The 24,746-nt window shown below is 39.5% G+C and overlaps 1 protein-coding gene across 3 annotated transcripts in view; it reads right to left on the minus strand.

Annotated features, from left to right (window-relative positions):
- Positions 1–181: 181 nt before the first annotated feature.
- wdr1 (WD repeat domain 1) overlaps positions 182–24,746 on the minus strand; it is a 28,925-nt gene continuing 4,360 nt past the window's right edge. Inside the window, exons 1-15 of one of the 3 annotated variants that reach the window (XM_061932725.2) lie at positions 17,560–17,725; positions 14,853–14,974; positions 14,605–14,695; positions 14,388–14,535; positions 13,864–14,044; positions 11,859–11,936; positions 11,660–11,740; positions 10,687–10,920; positions 7,551–7,640; positions 7,245–7,399; positions 6,041–6,128; positions 5,789–5,899; positions 3,102–3,275; positions 2,443–2,587; positions 182–826 (exon numbers count right to left, since the gene is read on the minus strand). In XM_061932725.2, coding sequence (XP_061788709.2) covers positions 720–826; positions 2,443–2,587; positions 3,102–3,275; positions 5,789–5,899; positions 6,041–6,128; positions 7,245–7,399; positions 7,551–7,640; positions 10,687–10,920; positions 11,660–11,740; positions 11,859–11,936; positions 13,864–14,044; positions 14,388–14,535; positions 14,605–14,695; positions 14,853–14,974; positions 17,560–17,575 — 1,821 coding nt within the window. In that variant the 5' untranslated portion in view covers positions 17,576–17,725 and the 3' untranslated portion in view covers positions 182–719. Of the gene's footprint in view, positions 827–2,442; positions 2,588–3,101; positions 3,276–5,788; positions 5,900–6,040; positions 6,129–7,244; positions 7,400–7,547; positions 7,641–10,686; positions 10,921–11,659; positions 11,741–11,858; positions 11,937–13,863; positions 14,045–14,387; positions 14,536–14,604; positions 14,696–14,852; positions 14,975–17,559; positions 17,726–24,746 lie in introns of those variants that run through there. The other 2 variants (XM_061932723.2, XM_061932724.2) reach the window with 2 other exon arrangements.

Below are 24,746 nucleotides of genomic sequence, written 5' to 3' on the forward strand. Positions count from 1 at the left end.
ACAGTGTTGATGTGTTTCAATAACCAGCAGTCCTGTTTAGTATTTCTCCAGCAATGGTCATGTGGTGACATCAATGATGCTATTTGGAGAGGTCATCATTGAAGGCCTAGGTGGGAAACGCACTGCAGGATTCAAGGAAGTGGAGATTTTGGACACAACACGTCATGAATTCCACAAAATATGCACAACAAAAGTGTTTTATTTTCAGCAGTATTAACGAATGCATAAAGACATGAAAATAGCGAGACTATAAAACGATACCAGGTCTAAAAAAAAAAGCAATACAGGATCCTGGGAAGGAAAGACAAGACATTGGTTGTTTTCAGTTCCTAGAACAGTGCTATGAACGGCACCGTGATCCTGGAAAGCAAAAAGCTGCACCCGCATCCCCTTCACAGGGAAAAACTATGACAGGAAACTGCACCAAACACTTCTCATTTCAGGAATGTCACCAAAATATGAAATGTCTTTAATCTGTCTTTCCATCAAGTTACAGCAACCTGCAGTGACCCCAACAAAGTTCTATTACTTTTGGAATGTTGAGCCATGTCAATAATTCAGAACAATTCTACTTAGCATGTTGCAGGTAGTCAAATCCTTCTTTTCATTTGTATTACGACCGTTAACAGACAGCAAAAACCCCACCGTCTAGATTTAGTGAAAAAGAAAGTGATTGAAGGTTGCAGTAGTCCTAGTCCCTGGAGATGTGGGTGTGCTGCTCAGTAAGTAATAGTCCACTGCTTGATGCTGGCATCGTGGGAGGTGGTGACCAGGGTGTTGGCGTCGGTCCATGCCAGGCCGCTAACGTGGTGTAGCCTGTGACAGTCTGCACCAAACACACAACAAGGACTTGACATCAAACTGGAGAGATGAGTCAAACATGATTGATACGGAGCACCTCCATGCATCACCAGTGACAGGTCATGGATAGATGCCCCTGGACTTTTTCTTTTCATTTTTTAACTTCAATTTATCATATAAAGAAGCTTAATACACCTTAGAATCCGCTGCGCCTTTTGTATGAAAATAGACCCACTCGTCGGCATTGAGCCTTATGATCCAGAAAATATGGTATATCTGTCAGTAAACTCCCTATGGAAGCGCTAAAAACTACAACACAGATGACGGGGAGAAGACAGTCAAAGTGGAGGCACGTAAATAAGACCGCCCACAAAAGGGCGCTATATCAGTGCAGCTAGTGAGTGTACCACACACTCACTGAGACATCATTAACCCCATTATCAAACTGTACCAGACGTAAAATTGTCTTTTAGCTACTCATACAGTGGAAAAGGGATTGATATGGCTCCATTCCACAGTAGAAAGGGGATTGATATGGCTCCATTCCACAGTAGAAAAGGGATTAATATGGCTCCATTCCACAGTAGAAAGGGGATTGATATGGCTCCATTCCACAGTAGAAAAGGGATTAATATGGCTCCATTCCACAGTAGAAAGGGGATTTATATGGCTCCATTCCACAGTAGAAAAGGGATTGATATGGCTCCATTCCACAGTAGAAAAGGGATTAATATGGCTCCATTCCACAGTAGAAAAGGGATTAATATGGCTCCATTCCACAGTAGAAAAGAGATTAATATGGCTCCATTCCACAGTAGAAAATGGATTAATATGGCTCCATTCCACAGTAGAAAAGGGATTAATATAGCTCCATTCAGTAGAAAAGAGATTAATATGGCTCCATTCCACAGTAGAAAAGGGATTAATATGGCTCCATTCCACAGTAGAAAAGAGATTAATATGGCTCCATTCCACAGTAGAAAAGGGATTAATATGGCTCCATTCCACAGTAGAAAATGGATTAATATGGCTCCATTCCACAGTAGAAAAGGGATTAATATAGCTCCATTCAGTAGAAAAGGGATTAATATGGCTCCATTCCACAGTAGAAAAGGGATTAATATGGCTCCATTCCACAGTAGAAAAGGGATTAATATGGCTCCATTCCACAGTAGAAAAGAGATTAATATGGCTCCATTCCACAGTAGAAAAGGGATTAATATGGCTCCATTCCACAGTAGAAAAGGGATTAATATGGCTCTATTCCTCACGTGAGAAGAAGGTGGAGGTTAATCATCTTGCAATGCAGTCTAAGCATAGCAACTGATGCTGTGGTCAAAGTTGGTACTGCCACAAACATATTTTTAGATATTCCACACTGTACTGCCATCTAGCAGCTAAGGTTAGTATAATTATAATTATATAGCGTTTTTCTCTAGTGACTCAAAAGCACTTTACATGGTGAAAGCCATTATCTACAGTTAAAGCAATGAGGGTGGCACTGGAATCAGGTGGTGGGTAAAGTATCTTTCCCAAGAACACAACAAGCTTTGACTAGGAAGGCGGGAATAGAACCTGAAACCCTCAAGTTGCTGCGGTTAGGTTTGCCCTTGGTGAAGTGTGTGAGTCTGCACAACTTACCTGACAGCTTTATCCGCTTGTCTGCATCACTCACTGTCCAGATATAAACCATCATGTCCATCCCACCAGTTGCAAAGTGCTCATTATCAGGTGACCACGCCAAGGTGACTGGTTTTGCATGGTGTCCATAAAACACATTTTTTACCTTAGAGGAGGGGGGAAGAAAACTTCATATTAATTTAAAAAAAGCTTCTCCTCCTCATTCAATGTGTTTTCAGGACTATTTACATTGTAGATTGTCACATCAAAATATGAATGAACACATGTGGAGTTACAGTATGTACTTAACAAAAAAAGGGGAAATGACTGAAAACATGTTTTATATTCTACTTTCTTCAAAATAGCCACCCTTTGCACGCTCTTGGCATTCTCTCTATGAGCTTCAAGCACACCTGTGAAGTGAAAATCATTTCAGGTGACTACCTCTTGAAGCTCATGGAGAGAATGCCAAGAGTGTGCAAAAAAGTAACCAGAGTTAAGGGTGGCTATTTTAAAGAAACTAGAATACAAAACATGTTTTCAGTTATTTCCCCTTTGTTTGTAAAGTACATAACTCCACATGTGTTCATTCCTAGTTTTGATGTGACAATCTACAATGTAAATAAAGAAAAGGCATTTGGCCTGTACTGTACATCAACACGCTAAAAAGGAGCATTTACCGAGTAGTTGTCTGCCACACTAAAGGCTGTGGCCACTTTCTTGTCAACTATGACAGCCAAATAGGCTCCATCGTTAGAGTAAGCCATGTCTGTGACCATCCCTTCAACCTGCAAGGTTTGGCCCGCATCCTTCAGAGTGGTGCCCTGGACCGAGTACAGACTGATCACACCATCCTAAGAGAGAGAAAGAGAAAGTCAGAGAGATGTATTATAATATTCTTTTCTTAGGTTAATAATGCTCCTCATCAAATGACCTAAACCAGAGTCACAGATGGTCACTGAGCTGCTGACATGTCCAGCTAGGGCTGGGCGATATATGGAATATACGTGATATATCGCGGGTTTGTCTCTGTGCGATATAGAAAATGACTATATGGTGATATTGGAGTAGTTGCTTTTAGCTGCAGGCCATTAAACTGCATGCATTTCTCACTCTTTCCTGTCTCTCCTTCTCACAGAGACATAAAACATGCGCACCTTCTTACATACGTCACGTGAGCAACGTCATACGCTCCCACCCAGCAGACAAGTAGCGACATGGTAACGTTAGCTGTGATGCTAACAGCTAACGGTGTGGTTTGAGTGGTAATACGAGAGAGAGAAGGTGCGAATCTGGTAACAAATGGAGGAATAATTAATTCCCAAAAAAAACAGCACGGGGTCCATCGTCTGGCGGTGGTTAGGCTTCAAGCGGGAATATGTCTTTACATGTCAACATCTCCATTCGGTGCCACACCAACTAAATGCCAAAGCAACTATTTCCACATCAACACTGTAGGACATATACTATTTGATATGCAGCTCATTTTTATGTGACACTTATTGAAATATCTTGTGTGACATCATGCACAAAAGTGCACTTTATTTGTTTGAAACTATTGTAGTGGTGTTCTGTACAAAAAAGTGCACTTTAATTTAGTGTTGTTTTGATATGTCATCTTAGTGACATCATGCACAAAAGTGCACTTATAGCTTGTTTTAAAATGTCTGACAATCTTGCACTTTCTGTTTTGAAATGACATGAATGTTTGTGCCACTGCTTAATAACTCTTTAATACACTTTTGCTAAATTGACCTAGTTGTGATTTCCCTCTCTGCATTTTAAAAGTAGCATATATTAATGCAGTATGAAGAAGAATGTTTTAATATAGACACATAGAATCATCATACTGCTGCAAGGCTAAGGCAAAATATCCATATATATATCGTGTATCGCGATATGGCCTAAAAATATTGAGATATTAAAAAAAGGCCATATCGCCCAGCCCTATGTACAGCTGTTGCAAGTTTGCCTACATCAGTGGTTCCTAAATGTTTCACAGTCCCAAAGCCCTTCAGACATTTGACCTGAAGCCATGTACCCCCTTACTCCTGAACACATCACTTCAATAAACATATTGACTCTAAAGTTTTTCCTCACCTGTTTGATGTATTTAAATATACATATATATATTGTTTTTTGTTTTAAGAGAAGAGCATGTGCTCCTTAATTCCCCCTTCATGAATGCCCACACATACATACCCTAGGACCCTCGGACAGTGCTATTCAACAGGGGGCTCTAGAGCCAAATCCTATCTGGCAATGACACCATACTGACCCTCGTTTCCAGTTCAAAACTTGCTAGACAACCATTTTTGCAGCAAATTCCTAACAACACTAGAGTGCTCCTTTATAGAGGAACTTGGCCCACTGTAAACACTGACAGATCCTTGTGTTAACAGTTTATCGTTGCTTGCAAACATAAACTGGTGTCCAAACTTGTAATTTACATAACAGAGGCGTTCCTCAAGGTAGACTTTTTTTTCACGATGGGATTTATGTGCTGTTTTAGCTTGTTTACTTCAGACACGTCTACATCAGTACACATTTGTTCAACTTTGTTAGTCATACTTGTAGCATCTTCTTTTGTAAATGCAAACACTCTGCACCTTATTGTTCTTTTATCCTGCACTACCACGGGCTAATGCAACAACATTTACTTCTTATCTGTACTGTAAAGTCCAAATTTGAATGACAATAAAGGAAGTCTAAGTCCAGTGTTCCTCAAGGTTCCATTTTAGGTTCTTTCTTTGTCATCATTTGGGATATTCACTGTTGGTTCATTTAAACTTGAATTACATTTTTGCAGCAGATTCACAGAAACACTAGAGTACGGTCATAAAGATGATTTTTGTTTTGACACAAAGTGCTTGAAAACAGAGCGCTCCTGTGACAAACTAGACTCAAATCAAACGCCTACTGTCAAGGACGCTGGTTTTCTGGATTACACACTACAAATTATTTGCCACTTGCCAAGATTAAAGATGTTTTTTCTAAAAATACCCTAGTTTTACTCATTTCTTGTCATTAACTTTACAATATAATCCCAATTTTAGCATGAATAAATATATTTTGTCTATTCTAACTGTGTTAAAATTGAGAAAACTATTTAAATAAGATATTTTATTTTTCCTCCACATAGGATGTTGCAGAATCTTTAAACAATATTTTCAAAGATTGCTTCTTTTGAGAATAAAATACTTATTTCTATCTTGCAAGTCCTGCCAATTTCTACATATACACATCTTAAAGTCAAATTGACTTGCTGCATGGACAGATCATTTCACTAGTTTTAGTCTTTTCATCTCATCTTTTGTTAAGACTTTTTGCAGTGCACAAAATGACAAGTAATAGTTATTAAACTTACTGCTCCTCCCACAGCAGCTGTGGTGCCTGAAGGGTTGAGAACTCCAACTTCAGGTTCATAGCCAAGGTTGTCGAGGGCAAAGACTTTTCTTTTATCCTTCATCAAGACAACCTGGGGGGGGAATAAAAGATGTCATCAGGACCAGATTACAATTTTGAATCATGTCCAGATTTGCACTACATCTTATTGTAACGTGAATGTTAAATGTGTGAAAGGAGAAATCCTACATTTGCCTAAACCACCAATGCTTACCTGTCCAAAGCACACTGCCAGTGACAGACCGCCTGCTGCTGCTGAGATGCTTTTAGGCTGTGAATCCATTTTCACCACATCAGAGACACTGAAAACAACAACTTGTGGTTATTTGTATGCTAAAAATATTTTACACTTTAAAGATATATTTGTTATGGACTCCTTAGAATGTTTACATTTGAATTGAAGGAAATCAAACTTCAAATGCAAGGTTGTATACAACCACATAGCATCCAACAAGGCATTTTTAAGTTGTTTACAGTGACCATGGACTCCGACAAGAGTGTCTCCTTTAATTATGTTTAAGTGAACGCTACCTCCACCAAGTGTGTAGACATGGCTACCTTTCACACTTGAACCAATACGGTACCAATTACTGGTAACTGGAAATCAAAACTAGCACATAATGGCACCAATTGTTGGTACTTGTGTGTAGTAATAAATGGTCATTTGTTTAATAATTGTGGTTTTTTTACATTTACCACTGAGCTGACAACTGCGCTGTCCAGTTTTTGAACATTTCTGAGTCTCATTTGCAAGTATGCATTCATTTACAATTAGCCAGGAAGAAGTCTTTGCGGTCAAGTTAAATGTGCCAGTCTTGAGCCCCACAAAGGGTTTGTACTGTACGTATTGCACTTATTACACACCAAGTGTTACTGTAATGTGCATTGTACATCTTCGTTGATGTTTTCATGACTGAATGTTGAGGTGTATGGCATATCCAATGTAAAGCAGCATCATTGTGAAAAACAGAGCGTTACTTTCGGTCAGGCATGCTTGCATGGAAAACTGCAACATCACCTAGAAGCAGTCTTTCATGAAATCGCCTGTTTGCCCACCAAGTGTGTGTGCCGATGCAGAGTCTGCAACCGGACGTGACGTCACGTACAAAAAAAGGTATTGAAATATAGTATGGTTTCATTTGATGACAATCGGCGGACTTCGGTCGGTATAAAAAGTACAGAATTTGGTAGCCATTCTTACAAGTGTATACTGCATGTACAGTCTTTAAATGATCAAAGCAGCATGAATGATCATTCCCTTTGGAACAGACACGGGTTTGTACCATTTGATGTGTAGCTATAGTATCAGCTTTACATAACGATGCATGTAAATGTACCGACTATTACAACTAAAATGACAAAAGTAGTTGTGTAGAAAAATCTTCCAATCTGAAAAAAACAATCCAACTCGTCCTTACCTGTAATCCTTTTTGTTGAGGTCTATGTAGCGCGCCGTATCATCCATGCTGCACGTCACCAGCTCTTCAGTGTCATTGACCACCATTTGGCTCACCTGGTTGCTGTGGCCCTTCCCTGAGAAACAATCATTCTCACCAGTTTCTGCATCCCAGTAATGTGAGGAGAATGTTAAGGGAAAAACACAGGCTTGAATGTTTCTAAGTGACAAAAACAAAACCAACGGTGGGTAAATATTCGCCTCCCCTCTTATTTTGTAATGCTGCTCAAATGTATTCTGTAATTGATTTAAACTGCTGGAGAAGGATATTGATGTGTCCGTCATGACTCCCAGAATAGATGTATTGTCGTCCATCACTTTTGTGGACAGTCACACACTGGATGGATTTGCTGTGGCCCTGTAAAGAACGAGGCAAGTTGCATGTCATCTCAGCCAATACCACAGACAAACAAGACTATTTTTCAAATGTGCAGATCTGAAGAAACCGTAAACAGAATTTGTGAACACCGGGTCAAAACTACCAAAGCAAGCTTTATCCAGATTGTACCATTCAAATATTACAAACTAAACATGCTGAGAGTTGTATTTCTTAGTGGAATCAAGTAGTTTTGTTCTGGGATAGGATATAACTTGTTTAACCAAAAAATGTGAAATGTGAACTAAAACTTTGCCTCAGTAGGACAGCTGTTGGCCAACTCAAATTAGTGCTATAGTCAAGTGCGGGGTCAGCACTCTTTAGCACCGCCCTAGTGGCTGCCTTCAGCTTTTTCAAAAACATATGAAAATGGACAAAGATAGGAAAAAATATGTTTGGTTTTAATATGCCTTATTAAAACCAAACATATTTTATAATATGGTTTCTGTAGGACAACACAAATGTTCCTAGTTATTAGAAAGCCCAATGTTGAATATGTTTGTGTTTATGCTTCGTTGACGAGTATTTGGCGAGCGCCGTTTTGACCTAATTTCGCCGGTCCTTGAACTGTGACGCAACAGTTTGTTTACATGTACAACTTTCTCCGACGCTGCCACAGAAAGTTTTATGCTATTCCTTCTTTGTCTCATTTTGTCCAAGTGTTTTATGCTGTGCGTGAATGCACAAAAGGTGAGTTTTGTTGATATTATTGATTTGTGTGGAGTGCTAATTAGACATTTGGTCAGTGCATGACTGCAAGCTAATCAATGCTAACATGATATTTAGGCTAGCTGTATGTACATATTGCATTATTATGTCTCGTTTGTAGCTACAAACCCCGTTTCCATATGAGTTGGGAAATTGTGTTAGATGTAAATATAAACGGAATACAATGATTTGCAAATCATTTTCAAGCCATATTCAGTTGAATATGCTACAAAGACAACATATTTGATGTTCAAACTCAAACTTTTTTTTTTTTTTTCAAATAATCATTAACTTTAGAATTTGATGCCAGCAACACGTGACAAAGAAGTTGGGAAAGGTGACAATAAATACTGATAAAGTTGAGGAATGCTCATCAAACACTTATTTGGAACATCCCACAGGTGTGCAGGCTAATTGGGAACAGGTGGGTGCCATGATTGGGTATAAAAGTAGATTCCATGAAATGCTCAGTCATTCACAAACAAGGATGGGGCGAGGGTCACCACTTTGTCAACAAATGCGTGAGCAAATTGTTGAACAGTTTAAGAAAAACCTTTCTCAAGCAGCTATTGCAAGGAATTTAGGGATTTCACCATCTACGCTCCGTAATATCATCAAAGGGTTCAGAGAATCTGGAGAAATCACTGCACGTAAGCAGCTAAGCCCGTGACCTTCCATCCCTCAGGCTGTACTGCATCAACAAGCGACATCAGTGTGTAAAGGATATCACCACATGGGCTCAGGAACACTTCAGAAACCCACTGTCAGTAACTACAGTTGGTCGCTACATCTTTAAGTGCAAGTTAAAACTCTCCTATGCAAGGCGAAAACCGTTTATCAACAACACCCAGAAACGCCGTCGGCTTTGCTGGGCCTGAGCTCATCTTCAGTAGAAGCATTTAAGTCCCATCTTGAAACTCATTTGTATACTCTAGCCTTTAAATAGACCCCCCTTTTAGACCAGTTGATCTGCCGTTTCTTTTCTTTTCTCCTCTGCTCCCCTCTTCCTTTTGGGGGGGGGGGGGGAGGTCCGGTGGCCATGGATGAAGTGCTGGCTGTCCAGAGTCGGGACCCGGGGTGGACCGCTCGCCTGTGCATCGGCTGGGAACATCTCTGCGCTGCTGACCCGTCTCCACTCGGGATGATGTCCTGCTGGCCCCACTATGGACTGGACTCTTACTATTATGTTGGATCCACTATGGACTGGACTCTCACAATATTATGTCAGACCCACTCGACATCCATTGCATTCGGTCTCCCCTAGAGGGGGGGGGTTACCCACATATGCGGTCCTCTCCAAGGTTTCTCATAGTCATTCACATCGACGTCCCACTGGGGTGAGTTTTTCCTTGCCCTTATGTGGGCTTTGTACCGAGAATGTCGTTGTGGCTTGTGCAGCCCTTTGAGACACTTGTGATTTAGGGCTATATAAATAAACATTGATTGATTGATTGATTGATCTAAAATGGACTGATACAAAGTGGAAAAGTGTTCTGTGGTCTGACGAGTCCACATTTCAAATTGTTTTTGGAAACTGTGGACGTCGTGTCCTCCGGACCAAAGAGGAAAAGAACCATCTGGATTGTTATAGGCGCAAAGTGTAAAAGGCAGCATGTGTGATGGTATGGGGGTGTATTAGTGCCCAAGACATGGGTAACTTACACATCTGTGAAGGCACCATTAATGCTAAAAGGTACATACAGGTTTTGGAGCAACATGTGTTGTCATCCAAGCAACGTTACCATGGACGCCCCTGCTTATTTCAGCAAGACAATGCCAAGCCACGTGTTACATCAACGTGGCTTCATAGTAAAAGAGTGCGGGTACTAGACTGGCCTGCCTGTAGTCCAGACCTGTCTCCCATTGAAAATGTGTGGCGCATTATGAAGCCTAAAATAGCACAATGGAGACCCCCGGACTGTTGAACAACTTAAGCTGTACATCAAGCAAGAATGGGAAATAATTCCACCTGAGAAGCTTCAAAAATGTGTCTCCTCAGTTCCCAAACGTTTACTGAGTGTTGTTAAAAGGAAAGGCCATGTAACACAGTGGTGAACATGCCCTTTCCCAACTACTTTGGCACGTGTTGCAGCCATGAAATTCTAAGTTAATTATTATTTGCCAAAAAAAAATAAAGTTTATGAGTTTGAACATCAAATATGTTGTCTTTGTAGCTGAATATGGGTTGAAAAGGATTTGCAAATCATTGTATTCCGTTTATATTTACATCAAACACAATTTCCCAACTCATATGGAAACAGGGTTTGTATAATCAGGATTACAACTACACATTACACAGTTAGATTTCAGTTGGTCTGACCTTGAGGATGCGTATGGGTCGATCAGGGTTGTTTTTGTCCAAGTAGTTAATGTAGCCTGACAGAGAGATGCTGAGGAGGTGTTCATTCTGCCACAGACAGCCCAGCTGCTGGTCCATCACTTCGGAGCCCATGTTGAAGGTGGTGACGGCTGTTCCTGCACCAACGTCCCAGAGCTTGACAGTTTTGTCCCCCGAGGCAGAAATCAGCTGGGAACTGTCCGAGCTCCAGCTTAGCTAAGGACCAAAAGGAGAAGGAAGGTTATAGAACAAAACATCTTACAACTTCATTTCCTTGGAGATAACCTTTCAACCACAGCCAGTGAAGCATCATGTGGAGACTTTGAAAGAGTATTGTTTTACTTAACCCTTTAGGACCACCATACTTAAGGCCATTGTGAGCATGTTTAAAAAGCCAGATTGTCCGTGTACTGCAATCATCCATCGCAGCAAGAAAGAAAATGTCAAGGTGCTCCATTTTTAATGAATGTGAAAAAAGAAATCTAAACACATTGCTCATTACACCACTGACAATACAAATGTACATTACAGTATCAGCTTGGGAAAAACTTGGATTTGAATTTCTGACAAGATAGTGATAGGAGTAGGCAAAATATATTTTTAGTGTTTGTTAGCATTATGCTAACTAAAACACAATGACAAAAAAACATTTAGTTTTTTTCTATACAGCTTGTCCTCACTAGGGTCACAGGTAAGAGTCTATCCCTGCAGATTTTGGCCAAGAACCAGGTGACACCCTTGACTGGTCGCCAGCCAATCCCAGGGCACATTTAGACAAACATTCCCACCTATGGACAATTTATAGTCTCCAATTAAGCTAACAGAAAACCCCTGCACACAGAGGGAGAACATGCAAACTCCACACAGACACACCCAAACAGAGATTAGAACCCACATAAAACATAACATACTAACAAAAACAGGCATTCTTTCAAGTCAGAAGGGCCCAACTTACAGCATAGATTCCTCCTCTGTGAGCCTTTTCTCCTCCGAGGGAACTGACACGCTGACCATTGCCACCATCATAGACAATAATCTGGGGAAAAGACATGTATAATTCAGCAAAAAGGAATACATTTCTTACTTTTATCATTATTGAATATTGTGATTTGATAATTAAGGTAGGGGAAATAACCCATCATCACAAAGCTTACCTGGCCGTCAGCACCAGCCATAGCAAAGTGACTTCCATCAGGAGAGAAACGAACACAGTTGATAAACTGGGTGTGATCCTGTCAGCAGGAAAAATCCAACAAGAAGAAATGATTTTTACAATTAAATTATATTAACTTTCTTACAAATACTTTGGTTACCTTACTTATCTATTCATAAAGGGGAAAAAATTAGCAACACCTCTCTGTATGCAGTAGTGCCGCAAACACCAACAATATACTGTGATGACAGCCTAAATTAAAAGTGAATATTGTCTTTGCCAAGGTAGATGTTTTAAACCTCTTGTTGGTACATTGAGCTACATTACCATACCTGCCAACTTTTGAAATCAGAAAAACCTAGTAGCCAGGGTCCAGGGGCCGCAGGCCCCGGTAGGTCCAGGACTAAGTCCTGGTGGGGGGTTCACTTCGCCCCCCGAAGCAAAATGATTATTAGCATTCAGACAGGTTAAAATGTTGCTAAAACCATCACTTTTCTATCAGTCACAGTGACTTTTCAAAACAAAAATATGACAGCAAAACTCATATGGGTTGATTGACATGTTTATTCTGTAAGCTAACTTCAATAGTTTGAAATTATTTTGACAGTTAATGCCAGTTATCCTGTCAACCTTTCACAAGACTTCAATTTGTTAATTGAAAGTATAAACAGTATAAACACTTTTTACAGTAAACAAATGGTAAAACAGTACTAAACAATTCCATTAAAAAAAAAATTGGTGTCATTATTAACTTTCTGTCCAAGCTTGTATAATCTACTGCCTTGTTCAATTGTAAAAAATATTCTGTGCCTAAAATTCACATTTCTATCACAATTATCATACTGTAAACATGGTAAGCTAACTTCATTAAAATTAATAGTCCTGTCAATAGCATGGAATTACAATTCAAATGTAGTTTTTTTGTAAGCCTTTCAAAAGAATTCAAAATATGAAAAATTAATGAAAATTAATTTAAGCCATCAGACACTTGAAAAGTGGCACATCACATCTCTAATGTAATCATTTGAACTTTTCAACAGAAATAGCACTGCAAAAATATTAAGGACATACTTCTGTATTTTGGTAGTTATGCTGTCAACATTTAACAAGATTTCTTCAACTTGGACTTGAAAGCATAAATAGTATAAACACTTTTAACAGTATAACAGTACTAAACAATTCCAATAGATAACATTGGTGTCATTACCTTTTTGTGGCTAAAATCCAAATTTATTCTATCAGATTGATGTGATCAGCCAGTGCGATTGGAAGTTCATGCACAATTATTGCCTCTGTAAATAAAACTTCGGCATTTATCACATCCAAAGAATCTGTTTGGGCGACGAAAAACGTTGAAAGTTTTCCACTTGTATCGCTAGCAACGGCATTAGACTTGTGTTTTTTTGTCCCAACGTGGTCTTTTACATCACTAATTCCTCCGTGTCCAATCGAAAAATCTTGTCTGCACAAGGTGCAATTCGCCTAGTTTTCACCCTTTTTGGAACGGATAATTATTCCCGGATAGGCTTTTGAATATTCTTCACGGAATGACTGCAGTTTTCTTTTCGGTTTAAGACTCGTTTGCGATTTTTCTCCGGCTGATTCCATGATCGTTCGCTCGTTTGGAAACAATGGCAACTGCTTGGCAGCGGTGCTATAAATAGCCTCGCTCATGGCATCCGGAATGGCTCGATAGGAAGATACGGGAAGCAGTGTCGATTGTCATTGTTACGCGATTTCGTGAATAAAACTTAAAAAAAAAATAAAAAATGTAATTAATGAAAAAACGTATTTTTTATCACTGCAACCGTAACCGTAAAAGGTTGATGAAAACCGTACTAATTACGGGAAAACCGGAGTAGTTGGCAGGTATGCATTACTGATAAAGCAGAGGGGAAAACTGTAGTGACAAAGCCTGATTTTAGGTACACATTATCCTGGCCAAGAAGTGATGTTGATGCAGTCTAAAGTAAAAATAAGATAGATTTTTAAACAGGACAACTCACACGTAGCGTGAACTTAAACTTGAAGGGAGGCCCTTCAAAGAAAGAACCAGTGGTGTCGTCGCTGCCGGTGGCCAGACGGTAGGGTCGTTTCTGCCGGATGTCCACGCTGTTGATTAACTTTGAGTGGCCAGAAACATCTCCTACTGACGAGCCGGTGTCCCACAAGAACACGGCACCAAACCTTCAGAAGACATAGAAACACAGTTGGTGTAAAATATGTAATAATATGAACATGTTATAGTTTATTCATAAAAAGGCAATGGAAAAATAAACTAAAATGTATGAATTGTTGTATATTGATCTAACTGCACAATGTTGGTGTACGATTGTTTTTTTTCGCTAACTTAAACCATCCATCGCTTATCCGAAGTCGGGTCGCGGAGGCAGCAGCCTAAGCAGAGAAACCCAGACTTCCCACTCCCCAGCTACTTCATCCAGCTCTTTATCCTTATCCATAACATAGATGCTGGTGAAAACAATAACAACCTGCATGTATGTGTCTTAAAGAAAAGCAACACACTCACTTCTCTCGTCCCTCCCCAACAACAGCCATCCTCTTGCTGTCCTCTGTCCAAGCAATGTCCTTAACCTTGCCTGAAATGGGCGTGTATTCGTACTTGAGCAGGTGCTCTTTCTGGGTGGTGTCCCAGATACGGATCTTTCCTGATGCATCTATAAAAAAATAATTGAAGTATGTAGAAATGTAGGAAAGTGGCATGTTTTCACATATAGCGTGGTTACCTCCAGATGCAATGTAGAATCCACTTGGAGAATACTTGGCCACACCAACCGTATGGGCGTGTTCGGTGTAAATATCTGCTTTGGCAGGGTTCTTAAAAAGAAAAAACACGTCTTCAGATGAAATAAGCATGTAGTATTTGCAACCACATGTTTGGTATGTGGCAGCGAGGAAAGCCAAACACTCTTGATTCTGGGTTATTTTCTACTTTCTTTCAATACTAGCTGATGAATCTTTTTGAAATATTTACATTGATGTCCCTGATGATGACGCACTTCCCATTGGTATAGAGGAAGTTGTTGCCTTTGGGATCACCACCAATCACTTTGGAAACGCCCCTTTCCATCTGTGGGAGACTGGCGAACACATGTTCTGAAAGTAGACATTGGAGCAAGAATTTCATTGTCATAATGTGAAAAGCGGACACAATTCAACCACATCTCAAAATCATTCACTTACAGTGGTACCTCGGCTTTCATACGCTGTCTCAGTTTTGGTATGATTAAACACGTTGGGGAATTTTCAACAAACCAAGTGTTTTGCCAAGAGGATTTTTGTAGTATGTACGTTTTCAGAATGTTCTTATTCTATTTTTGGCCAAAGTAAAACAAAGAAAACAATCTGAAATTGTCAGTATTTTCAAGGTATTATGCCAAGATTTTACCAGTCCGGCCCACGTGGGAATAGATTTTCCTCCATTCGGTCCCTGAGCTGACACCACTGGCCTAAAATCTGTATCACAATACACAACTGCAGCTTCCTAGTATTTACTTTTTCCAAAACTATCATTATTCTACTTGTTAATTTACTTGTAATATCTGGTTACTTTCTGTAGTAGCTTTGTTCAATCTACACTTTTGTTAAAATGTAATATTCTTTTGTTAAATTTGGGCGATACTACACATTTGGGTATCAATCCAATACCAAGTAGTTACTGGGGTAGTGTTTGTCATATCAATGCTGATAGTTGAACATTTCAAGGCCACTGAATGATTCAATAAAGTGTAAAATACAATCCACCATGAAAACAAAATATTTTACTTTGAAAATAAGCTGGATAAATTATTTTTGAGTTTATGCATAACTTTCTGTCCAACATAAGCAGATTTTAGCTAACTTGAACGTATGGGTTACAGCGACCGGCCAATATAGAAGCTCTGCGTTGCCGTTCTGCAGCGGTGGAAACAGAACGCATTGACTTGAATAAAAACGGAAAGAGTCAGTTTAGCTGCCAATACGCATCCAGTGAAAATCTGGGGTTAGCCATCGACCCATAACTCAAAAACTGATCGATACTATGGGAAATGACTGCCAGATTCATTTTCAGGAGCAATAAAAACGAAGAGAACTTGTTAGTGAAATAGCGGCAATCTGGAGTCTTTAGTTCCTTTTACCTACAGGAAGTGAAAATGGTGAAATTGACAGAAGTAAAAGCTTCCACTCTACAGATAAGACTTGAGAGCATGTCCGTGGTAATCCAGAAGAACATTTGTGAGGTTGTTGGACCTGAGCAAACGCCTGCTGGCTCACCATGTCTGTTCTAACCCTCACTGAACTCACTAAAAGTAGCCCCCTCAGACTGTTCCCACAAATATGGATGCATACATTTGTCCAAATGTCTTGCTCAGTTGAAAAACGAAGACACCAGAGAAAATTACGGTCATTCCATTTTTTGCATGAATGCCATATCAACCACAGTTTTTGGCAGGATTGCCGTCGTTCAGTGCATGTTTTGGTCATTTTAATTGCCGTTTCATGAATGGAAAATGAAAAACTATACACAACTGGTTTATTGAAATTTCATTTTTAAATAAACAAAAAAGAAATTTGGAAAACAAAACATTCTTAATTTTTGGTGTTGAAAAACAACAGGTAAAAAACGGTTTAATGTTCATGTCGTATCTTATATAATGAACTTTTAAATAAATCCGTAGCAAACAAAATACTGAAAAAACTAAAATAGATGTTTTTTCATATTCTGACAATATTTCATATTCTGACACCAGAAGATTGTATTTTCAAAGTAAAAGTGGGGATACTACGGTACCTGTATGCCTAACAGCCATACACAGAAATTATTTTAAGTATTGCACAACGAGGACTTGCATCTAGAGACATCTCTGTGCACATATCACACCAAAGTGGAGGCAAAAAGGATGCGATTATGCACTAAACATAAAAAAAAAATAAAACTTCCGGTGAAGTTAAAAAAAATCATCATTTTTGGTCTGTTCTCTGGATTTTATTTATGTTATATAAAATATGAAATGAAAACCAAAACGTTTTTACTCTTCAACACCAAAAAGAACAACACTGTTTTTCTTTTCTTTTTTGCATTTTAAAACGAAATAAAAAAAACAAAAAAAACAATTGTTTTATTTTCTTTCTTAGACTGTATTATGCTGATAGTATATATTTGTTCCATGAATTGATTAACGTGGACCCTGACTTAAACAAGTTGAAAACCGTATTGGGGTGTTACCATTTAGTGGTCAATTGTACGGAATATGTACTGTACTGTGCAATCTACTAATACAAGTTTCAATCAATCAATCAATCACATGTCAACTTCCGCACCGGCAAAAACAGTGTACATTTATTAGTGTTGAGAAGACACTTTTTAATGATTAAATATGGTATCATGAGGTGAATATTGAGGAAGTTCACCTGTGGGTGATCAGGTGTGACAGCCAGCCTGTCTGACGTCATAACAATGCTGGCACTTTACTACAATATAATACACTGACTCATTAACCCATGTCTGGTTACACAAGCAACCTACTAATAAAATAACATTATACCAAAGGTGACACATAGAAGAAAAATAGGTGAAATGTGAAAATGATTGAGCTGTGGGCGAGGCTAGCTTTGTGCTAGCTAGCGAGCTTCATGCTAACTAGCGTGGCCCGAGAATCCGCATGCATTTTCTCTCATTCGACCCCATGAAAGCTACTCACTCAGATGAAACGCCATTGTCGCTCCGGTCACTTGTTCACGTTTGGTGGTAGAAATGAAGGAAATTGGAGGCGCCCCAGCTGAGCACTTCCCCGCTCGTACAAACACGGAAGTAGGTAGCGCTGCCAGTCGGCTTGGCTATGACCATATATGGTCTCGTCCCGTGCTGACATGGACAAGCACCAGGAAGCGCGGGATCATTTTGCCCTCAATTCGGTGCTAGGAGTAGGAGCTCCATGCGGTGAACCGCACCCCACTCAATTTCACTTAAATACAATATTTGTCAATCCTCCAAGTGGAGGCATCCCTTACATTACATTAGCCAATTCAGACAAATGAACAAAATAACATTTTGATTTGACAATGCTTACAGTATAATGGAGGTGCAAAAAAAAAATCGATTCACTTTTGACTTGCAATTCTTACTCATCCCGATTCTAAATTGATCTATATGTGTATATATACATACATATATTATATAAATGTGTGTGTGTGCATATATGTGTATATATATACATACATATAATATACATATGTATGCGTGTATACACACACACACACACATATATACTCATATACACTTATATACACCGCATACTTGCCAACCTTGAGACCGGGAGGTGGGGGGTGGGGGTCGTGGGCAGGGGGCGTGGTTGGGGGTGTGGCGTGGTTGGGGGCGTGGTTAAGAGGGGAGGAGTATATTTACAGCTAGAATTCACCAAGTCAAGTATTTCATATATATATATATATATATCCATCCATCCATCCATTTTCTACCGCTTATTCCCTTTGGGGTCGCGGGGGGCGCTGGAGCCTATCTCAGCTACAATCGGGCGGTAGGCGGGGTACACCCTGGACAAGTCGCCACCTCATCGCAGGGCCAACACAGATAGACAGACAACATTCACACTCACATTCACACACTAGGGACCATTTAGTGTTGCCAATCAACTTATCCCCAGGTGCATGTCTTTGGAAGTGGGAGGGGCCTATCCCCAGGTGCATGTCTTTGGAAGTGGGAGGAAGCCGGAGTACCCGGAGGGAACCCACGCAGTCACGGGGAGAACATGCAAACTCCACACAGAAAGATCCCGAGCCCGAGATTGAACCCAAGACTACTCAGGACCTTCGTATTGTGAGGCAGATGCACTAACCCCTCTTCCACCGTGCTGCCTATATATATATATATATATATATATATATATATATATATATATATATATATATATATATAAATAAATCAAATAAATACTTGAATTTCAGTGTTCATTTAAGTACACATATACACACACATAAAACTCATCTACTCATTGTTGAGTTAAGGGTTGAATTGTCCATCCTTGTTCTATTCCCTGTCACTATTTTTCTCAGCATGCTGAACACCCTCTCTGATGATGTATTGCTGTGTGGCACGCACAAAAGTGCTTTCATCAAATGCACTAGAGTCTGGAATCTTCCATCTCTCCCTAGCATGGCCCAAAACCAGTCAATCTTTGCTTCCTGAGGAAGATCTTCACTGCCAAGCACTTGGTAGTCCACTACTTCTTCCCGGAGGCTATCCAGGTCCAATCGCAGCTGCGGCTTGGAACTTACAAGGGTATTTCTTCATCTTACTCGTCGTCGGCGTCGCCATGGCTGTATCTTCCTCGTTCTTCTGCTTCGTCTCCTTGTTGTGTGCGCAGTTGTGCACTGCACTCTCTAAAAGCCCTAGATGTTATTGTCACATATGCATGTACAGTAGATGGCAGTATTGTCCTGTTTAAGAGTGTCACAACATTGCTGTTTACGGCAGACGAAGTGCTTTACGGTAGACGAAAACGTGACTGCTGTTGTTGTGTGTTGTTACCGCGCTGGGAGGACGTTAATGAAACTGCCTAACAATAAACCTGTTATGTCCTCGGTTTCACCTATATGCTTATTTAGGTGTCTTAATTTAATAATAATCAGGCAACACGTTTCAACTCAATGCCTCGGAACGCTCCCGTTTATTAACAACTTCGAGAGTCCAAACTCTCTCTCGCTCCTGTGACGTCACACACTGAACACATGCTACGGTGGCTCGGACATGACAAAACAGTACATGACAAAACCCACATAAGAAACCAAGAACTCGCCCTCGATCATTCTACAGTTATAACGTGATTGGGCAGGCACGCTGTTTATATTGTGGGAAAGCGGACGTGGAAACAGGCTGTCGACACGTCACTCAGGTCCGCATGGAGCTGGAGGCCACACCCCCTCCAGCTCCATGCGGACCTGAGTCCTGAATTTCGGGAGATTTTCGGGAGAAAATTTGTCCCGGGAGGTTTTCGGGAGAGGCGCTGAATTTCGGGAGTCTCCCGGATTTTAAATCCGCGAGGGTTGGCAAGTATGATATACACACATATATATATAAACACACAGTTGTACACACACATTTTATATACTCATATTTATACATATATACACACATTATCAAAAAATACACACACACATACACACACATATATACATAGAAAATATATTATATATACATATATACACACATACATAGATACATATACATATATATATATATATATATATATATATATATATATATATATATATATATATATATATATATACACACACACATATATATACACACATATATATATAATATAATATATATACACACATATATATATACATACATATATATATACATACATATATATATATATATATATATTTGTACAAACACATATATATCTATACATACACACACATATATATACATACACACATATATATACATACACATACATATACACACATACATACACACACATATACACACAGATATACATTCATATACACACATACATATATATATATACACATATATATATACACACATACATATATATACACGCACACACACGCACACACATATATATAACATGGTTAAAAGCTGATAATTTTTTTATATATTTTTTTATCTATTACTGTATGCATGTTGGAAATGAATTAAAGCCAAAACCATAATATGTATGCAGAGTGGAAAACAAATGTAAATGCATGACCTACTTGCAGAGTGCTGTGCATGAAATAGAGATTAGCTTCCCAATATTTCTTTGACATGCTTTTAGTTTACCTGCATGCTGTTTTTGACCACTGACTAGAAATGAACATTTTCATTCTGTGCTATATTTTGTTTTGCAAGCGTTATTATAGACACAAAGAAGCAGTTCACACACATGGGCATGCAGGCAAGAGAGTGAAGGGGTGGTACTGTGTGGGAGTGGTCTGGTGCCATGCTCCTACCAAGCACATAACAACTAGTAGCCCCAAATTGAAAATATTTACGTTGGCGTTCTAGTCAAAAGCCAATGCAAACCCCCCAAAATAAACCAGGAACCTTTTGTTCTTCAGCCTATAACTCTTTTAACTGAGTTATTTCAGCACACTGAAGTGAGGTGTAACCAACCCAATCAGGGTGCCAATAAAGTGGCTTTATGAGGACTTCCAATTCCCAGAGAAGAAGGAAACATGTGTTGTTGGCCTTACAGTATTTATGACCCAATTAACTACCCAAATAGACATCTGCTCTTCCATATGACAGTGAAATCCAAGTGTGTTCCAACAGACCGTGTCATCAGCCTGGAATAGGACTTGGAATCCCCTGACCCCTGATTTAGGTTGTGCCTGTTTCAACTGCTGTGCAAATACTGTATAGTATTACAAAGATACAGGGATACAGACACATTTAAGGGGCCTTCAAAATCAAGTCAGAAAAGCAATGACTCGAGAACAGGGATATTCAACCTCAATTGTTTTTGGGGCACGACTTCACCTTTTACTTTTTTGTGTATTCCGAAAAACCAGCATTATTGGGCCGCCAGAATCCCAGAGAGGGCCATTGAAAAAATATATGGGGCGGTATAGCTCGGTTGGTAGAGTGGCCGTGCCAGCAACTTGAGGGTTCCAGGTTCGATTCCCGTTTCCGCCATCCTAATCACTGACGCTTTACCCACCTGCTCCCAGTGCCACCCACAGTGCTTTAAATGTAACTTAGATATTGGCTTTCACTATGTAAAAGTGCTTTGAGTCACTAGAGAAAAGCGCTATATAAATATAATTCACTTCACTTCACATCTATTTCTCAGCTGTGGTCCGTATGGGTCGCAGCTGTACTCAGTTTAATACATGTTTTCACCACTTGTGGCAGTAATGACAATATCAAACAAACAGAAGAAGTCCAGGGCTAGTCTAGTCATAGAGAAGTTTCTTAAGCACAGAAATTATGACTAAAGTAGTGAATCTGTATTTTAATTTGCACTTACATTTTATTGATAGTTTATTTAAGAAACATATGTTATTGTAATGTTGTATTAATTGTGTTACAATTTGTTTATTAGCACTGCGTAATTAATTGTATGCATTTATTGTGCATCTTTTTCTTTTTCTTTGCAGTATATTTGATTAGTAATCAGCCTGATAATTATCTTTGTGATTAGCAAATGGTTTCATATCATTTAACAAGGTTTTATCCTGTTAAACTAAGTACTGTAGGCTAGATATAAGGATTAAAAATGATTAAAATCAAGAGCAACATTATTAGTTGTGTGGGCCAGGTCAAAAAGATTATCAAGAGCCCCTGCTCTACAGTAGACATTTGATTTTGATCAAGTTACAGGAGCGCTCTGTTGTTTTTAAGCAACTTCTGCAACAAATCCAGTCAAAGATAATTTCAATAACATGACTTTTTGAGAGGATGCAGCAAAAATGTGAGTCTCTCACAAGTTTTTTGAACTGAACTTGCAGGTCACCACCAGTTGAATAGCCCAAATGATGAAAAAGAAAGGACCTAAAATGGAGCCTTGAGGAATGCTACTAATATAACTAAATAAGTTGAACTAATGACTACTGACTGCATCTGAAGTAAACAAGCTACAGCAACATCTTTGTTCCATAAATCACATTACAAAAAAACAGCAGACAAAAAGGAGAGTACTTAAAGGGGTGGCCTGAGGAATGCAATGCAAGGATCTGGTCCAAGTTCCTCCAAACAACAGGAGCACCCTAGTGATTTTAGGAATTTGCCGACATTGAATAGATCTGCTGTATAGTATCATTTGCAAGTGGTCTTTCTACCTGGAAAAGTCTGGCTCCAATGAGCTGTGAATGAAACTAAATAGATCTTACCTCAAAAGTCCGAGGCAGATCTTTCAGTATTTACTGAGTGCATGACAAACTTTGTTGCCTCAAAGATGGTCTGTACGTGTGTGATGAACATGAGGCCCATTAGTATTTAAAGACATTTTGTATATATTCATTTCATAATATTTTAGACAGTCCCTTTGTCAAAATATTTCTACTTCTAATCAAGAAATACTGTACTTCTCTCAGTTAATGTGGTAATATGTATATGTAGGCCAGTCCTGGGCAAACTAAGGCTCGGGGGCCACATGCTGCCTGTTAAGTGTTTCAAACTGGCCCGCCGGACATTCCCAAATAGTTTTTTTAGATCTTTAAGATGTAAAGTGTCGCTGCCATTAGGATGTGCACTCATGTTTTCTAATGACCCTAAGTCTTCTACTATACTAAGTCTTTACATGCTCGGAATCTGCATGATATACTAGTTACTGTGGTCATCTAATTAGTTACTATGGTCATCTAAGTCACAGCAGCAATTTCCACAGAGTGTTTCCAGAGCCTGAAATGTGGGTGTCAGGGACAAACGCAGAAGGAGATTTTTACAACAAAGTTCTAAAGCCTAGTGGTATATCACATATATCAGATTGTTGGTGGGATATTTTTTACCCTTCGTGTTCATATTTAGCTGTGTTTGTTGCATTTTGCTTGATTGTAAAATATGTGGATGTGACGTTCATATGTTGTCAATATTCAGGGTTTTATCGTTTATAGTTAATATTGTAAATCCCACATTCTTTATTTTCATGTACATTCTGGGTGTCTCATTTAGTAAAAAAAAATGTAAAATTCCTTTCCATTTTTTAAGTCGGTCTGTCATAACATTTTTAGCATCCAATCAGACATCAGAAAATCAGCAGACACTCCTCCCACCCCCACCAAGGACTCTTTTCACTGCTGGACTCTAGAAAGATGTTCCGCAGCCTCCGTAGCAGAACCTCCAGGACTCTTGAACGCATCAAAATAATCCCCTCAATTCCCCCCAAAACGGATTAACTCGCTGGATTATGAAGACAATATAACATATATCCATAAACGTGCAATATATTTATCTGTACAGTAATCTATTTATTTATATCTGCACCTTCTTTTATAAATGCAAACACTCTGCACCTTCTTGCTCTTTTATCCTGCACTACAATGAGCTAATGCAACACAATTTTGTTCTTATCTGTACTGTAAAGTTCAAATTTGAATGACAATAAAGGAAGTCTAAGTCTATTATTGTGATGTTTTGTATTAGTGTTCTTAAAAATAGATATACCGGCCCCAGACACATTTTTTTCTCAAAATTTGGCCCCCCGAGTCAAAATAATTGCCCAGGCCTGACATAGGCCTTCTGTACTTTCGATCACTAAGAAGACTCAGCAGCGGCTACACTGAGAGTCCTCAAGAAGTACAACCTGGGCTCCAACCTGCTGCTGACCTTCTACCGCTCATCCATTGACATACTGCATCACAGTATGGTACGGCAGCTGCACCGCTGCAGACAGGGAGAGGTTCCAGAGAGTGGTAAAGGCAGCACAGCGGATCATCGGCTGCCCTCTCTCCTCCCTGATAGACATGTACCGGTACACCTCCCGCTACCTCAGCAGGGCTACCAACATTATCAAGGACACCTCCCACCCTGGCTTTGACCTGTTTGACCTGCTGCCCTCAGAAAGGTGCTACAGGGTCATCGGGTCTAAGACAAACAAACTCAAGAAAAAAGTTTTTCCCCTGACAATTATATGGTGAAATTTGCGGACAATACCGTGCTCCTAAGCCTTTCTACACAAGGGTACGGACCCCTCTGTGTACCAAGACGAGATAGACCTATTTATTAGGTGGTGTGACACTAACCATCTTATTTTAAATGTGACCAAGACACAGGAAATGGTTTTGGATCCGAGGAAAGTGACTGACCATGAGCCAGTGGTCATCAAAAATCAGGAAATCACCCAGGTATCCTCATATAAATATTTAGGGGTTCATATTGATAATCTTCTCTGCTGGAAGACACATATTGACA

This window comes from Nerophis lumbriciformis, linkage group LG38, assembly GCF_033978685.3.
Source record: "Nerophis lumbriciformis linkage group LG38, RoL_Nlum_v2.1, whole genome shotgun sequence".
In the NCBI taxonomy this organism is placed as follows: domain Eukaryota; kingdom Metazoa; phylum Chordata; class Actinopteri; order Syngnathiformes; family Syngnathidae; genus Nerophis; species Nerophis lumbriciformis.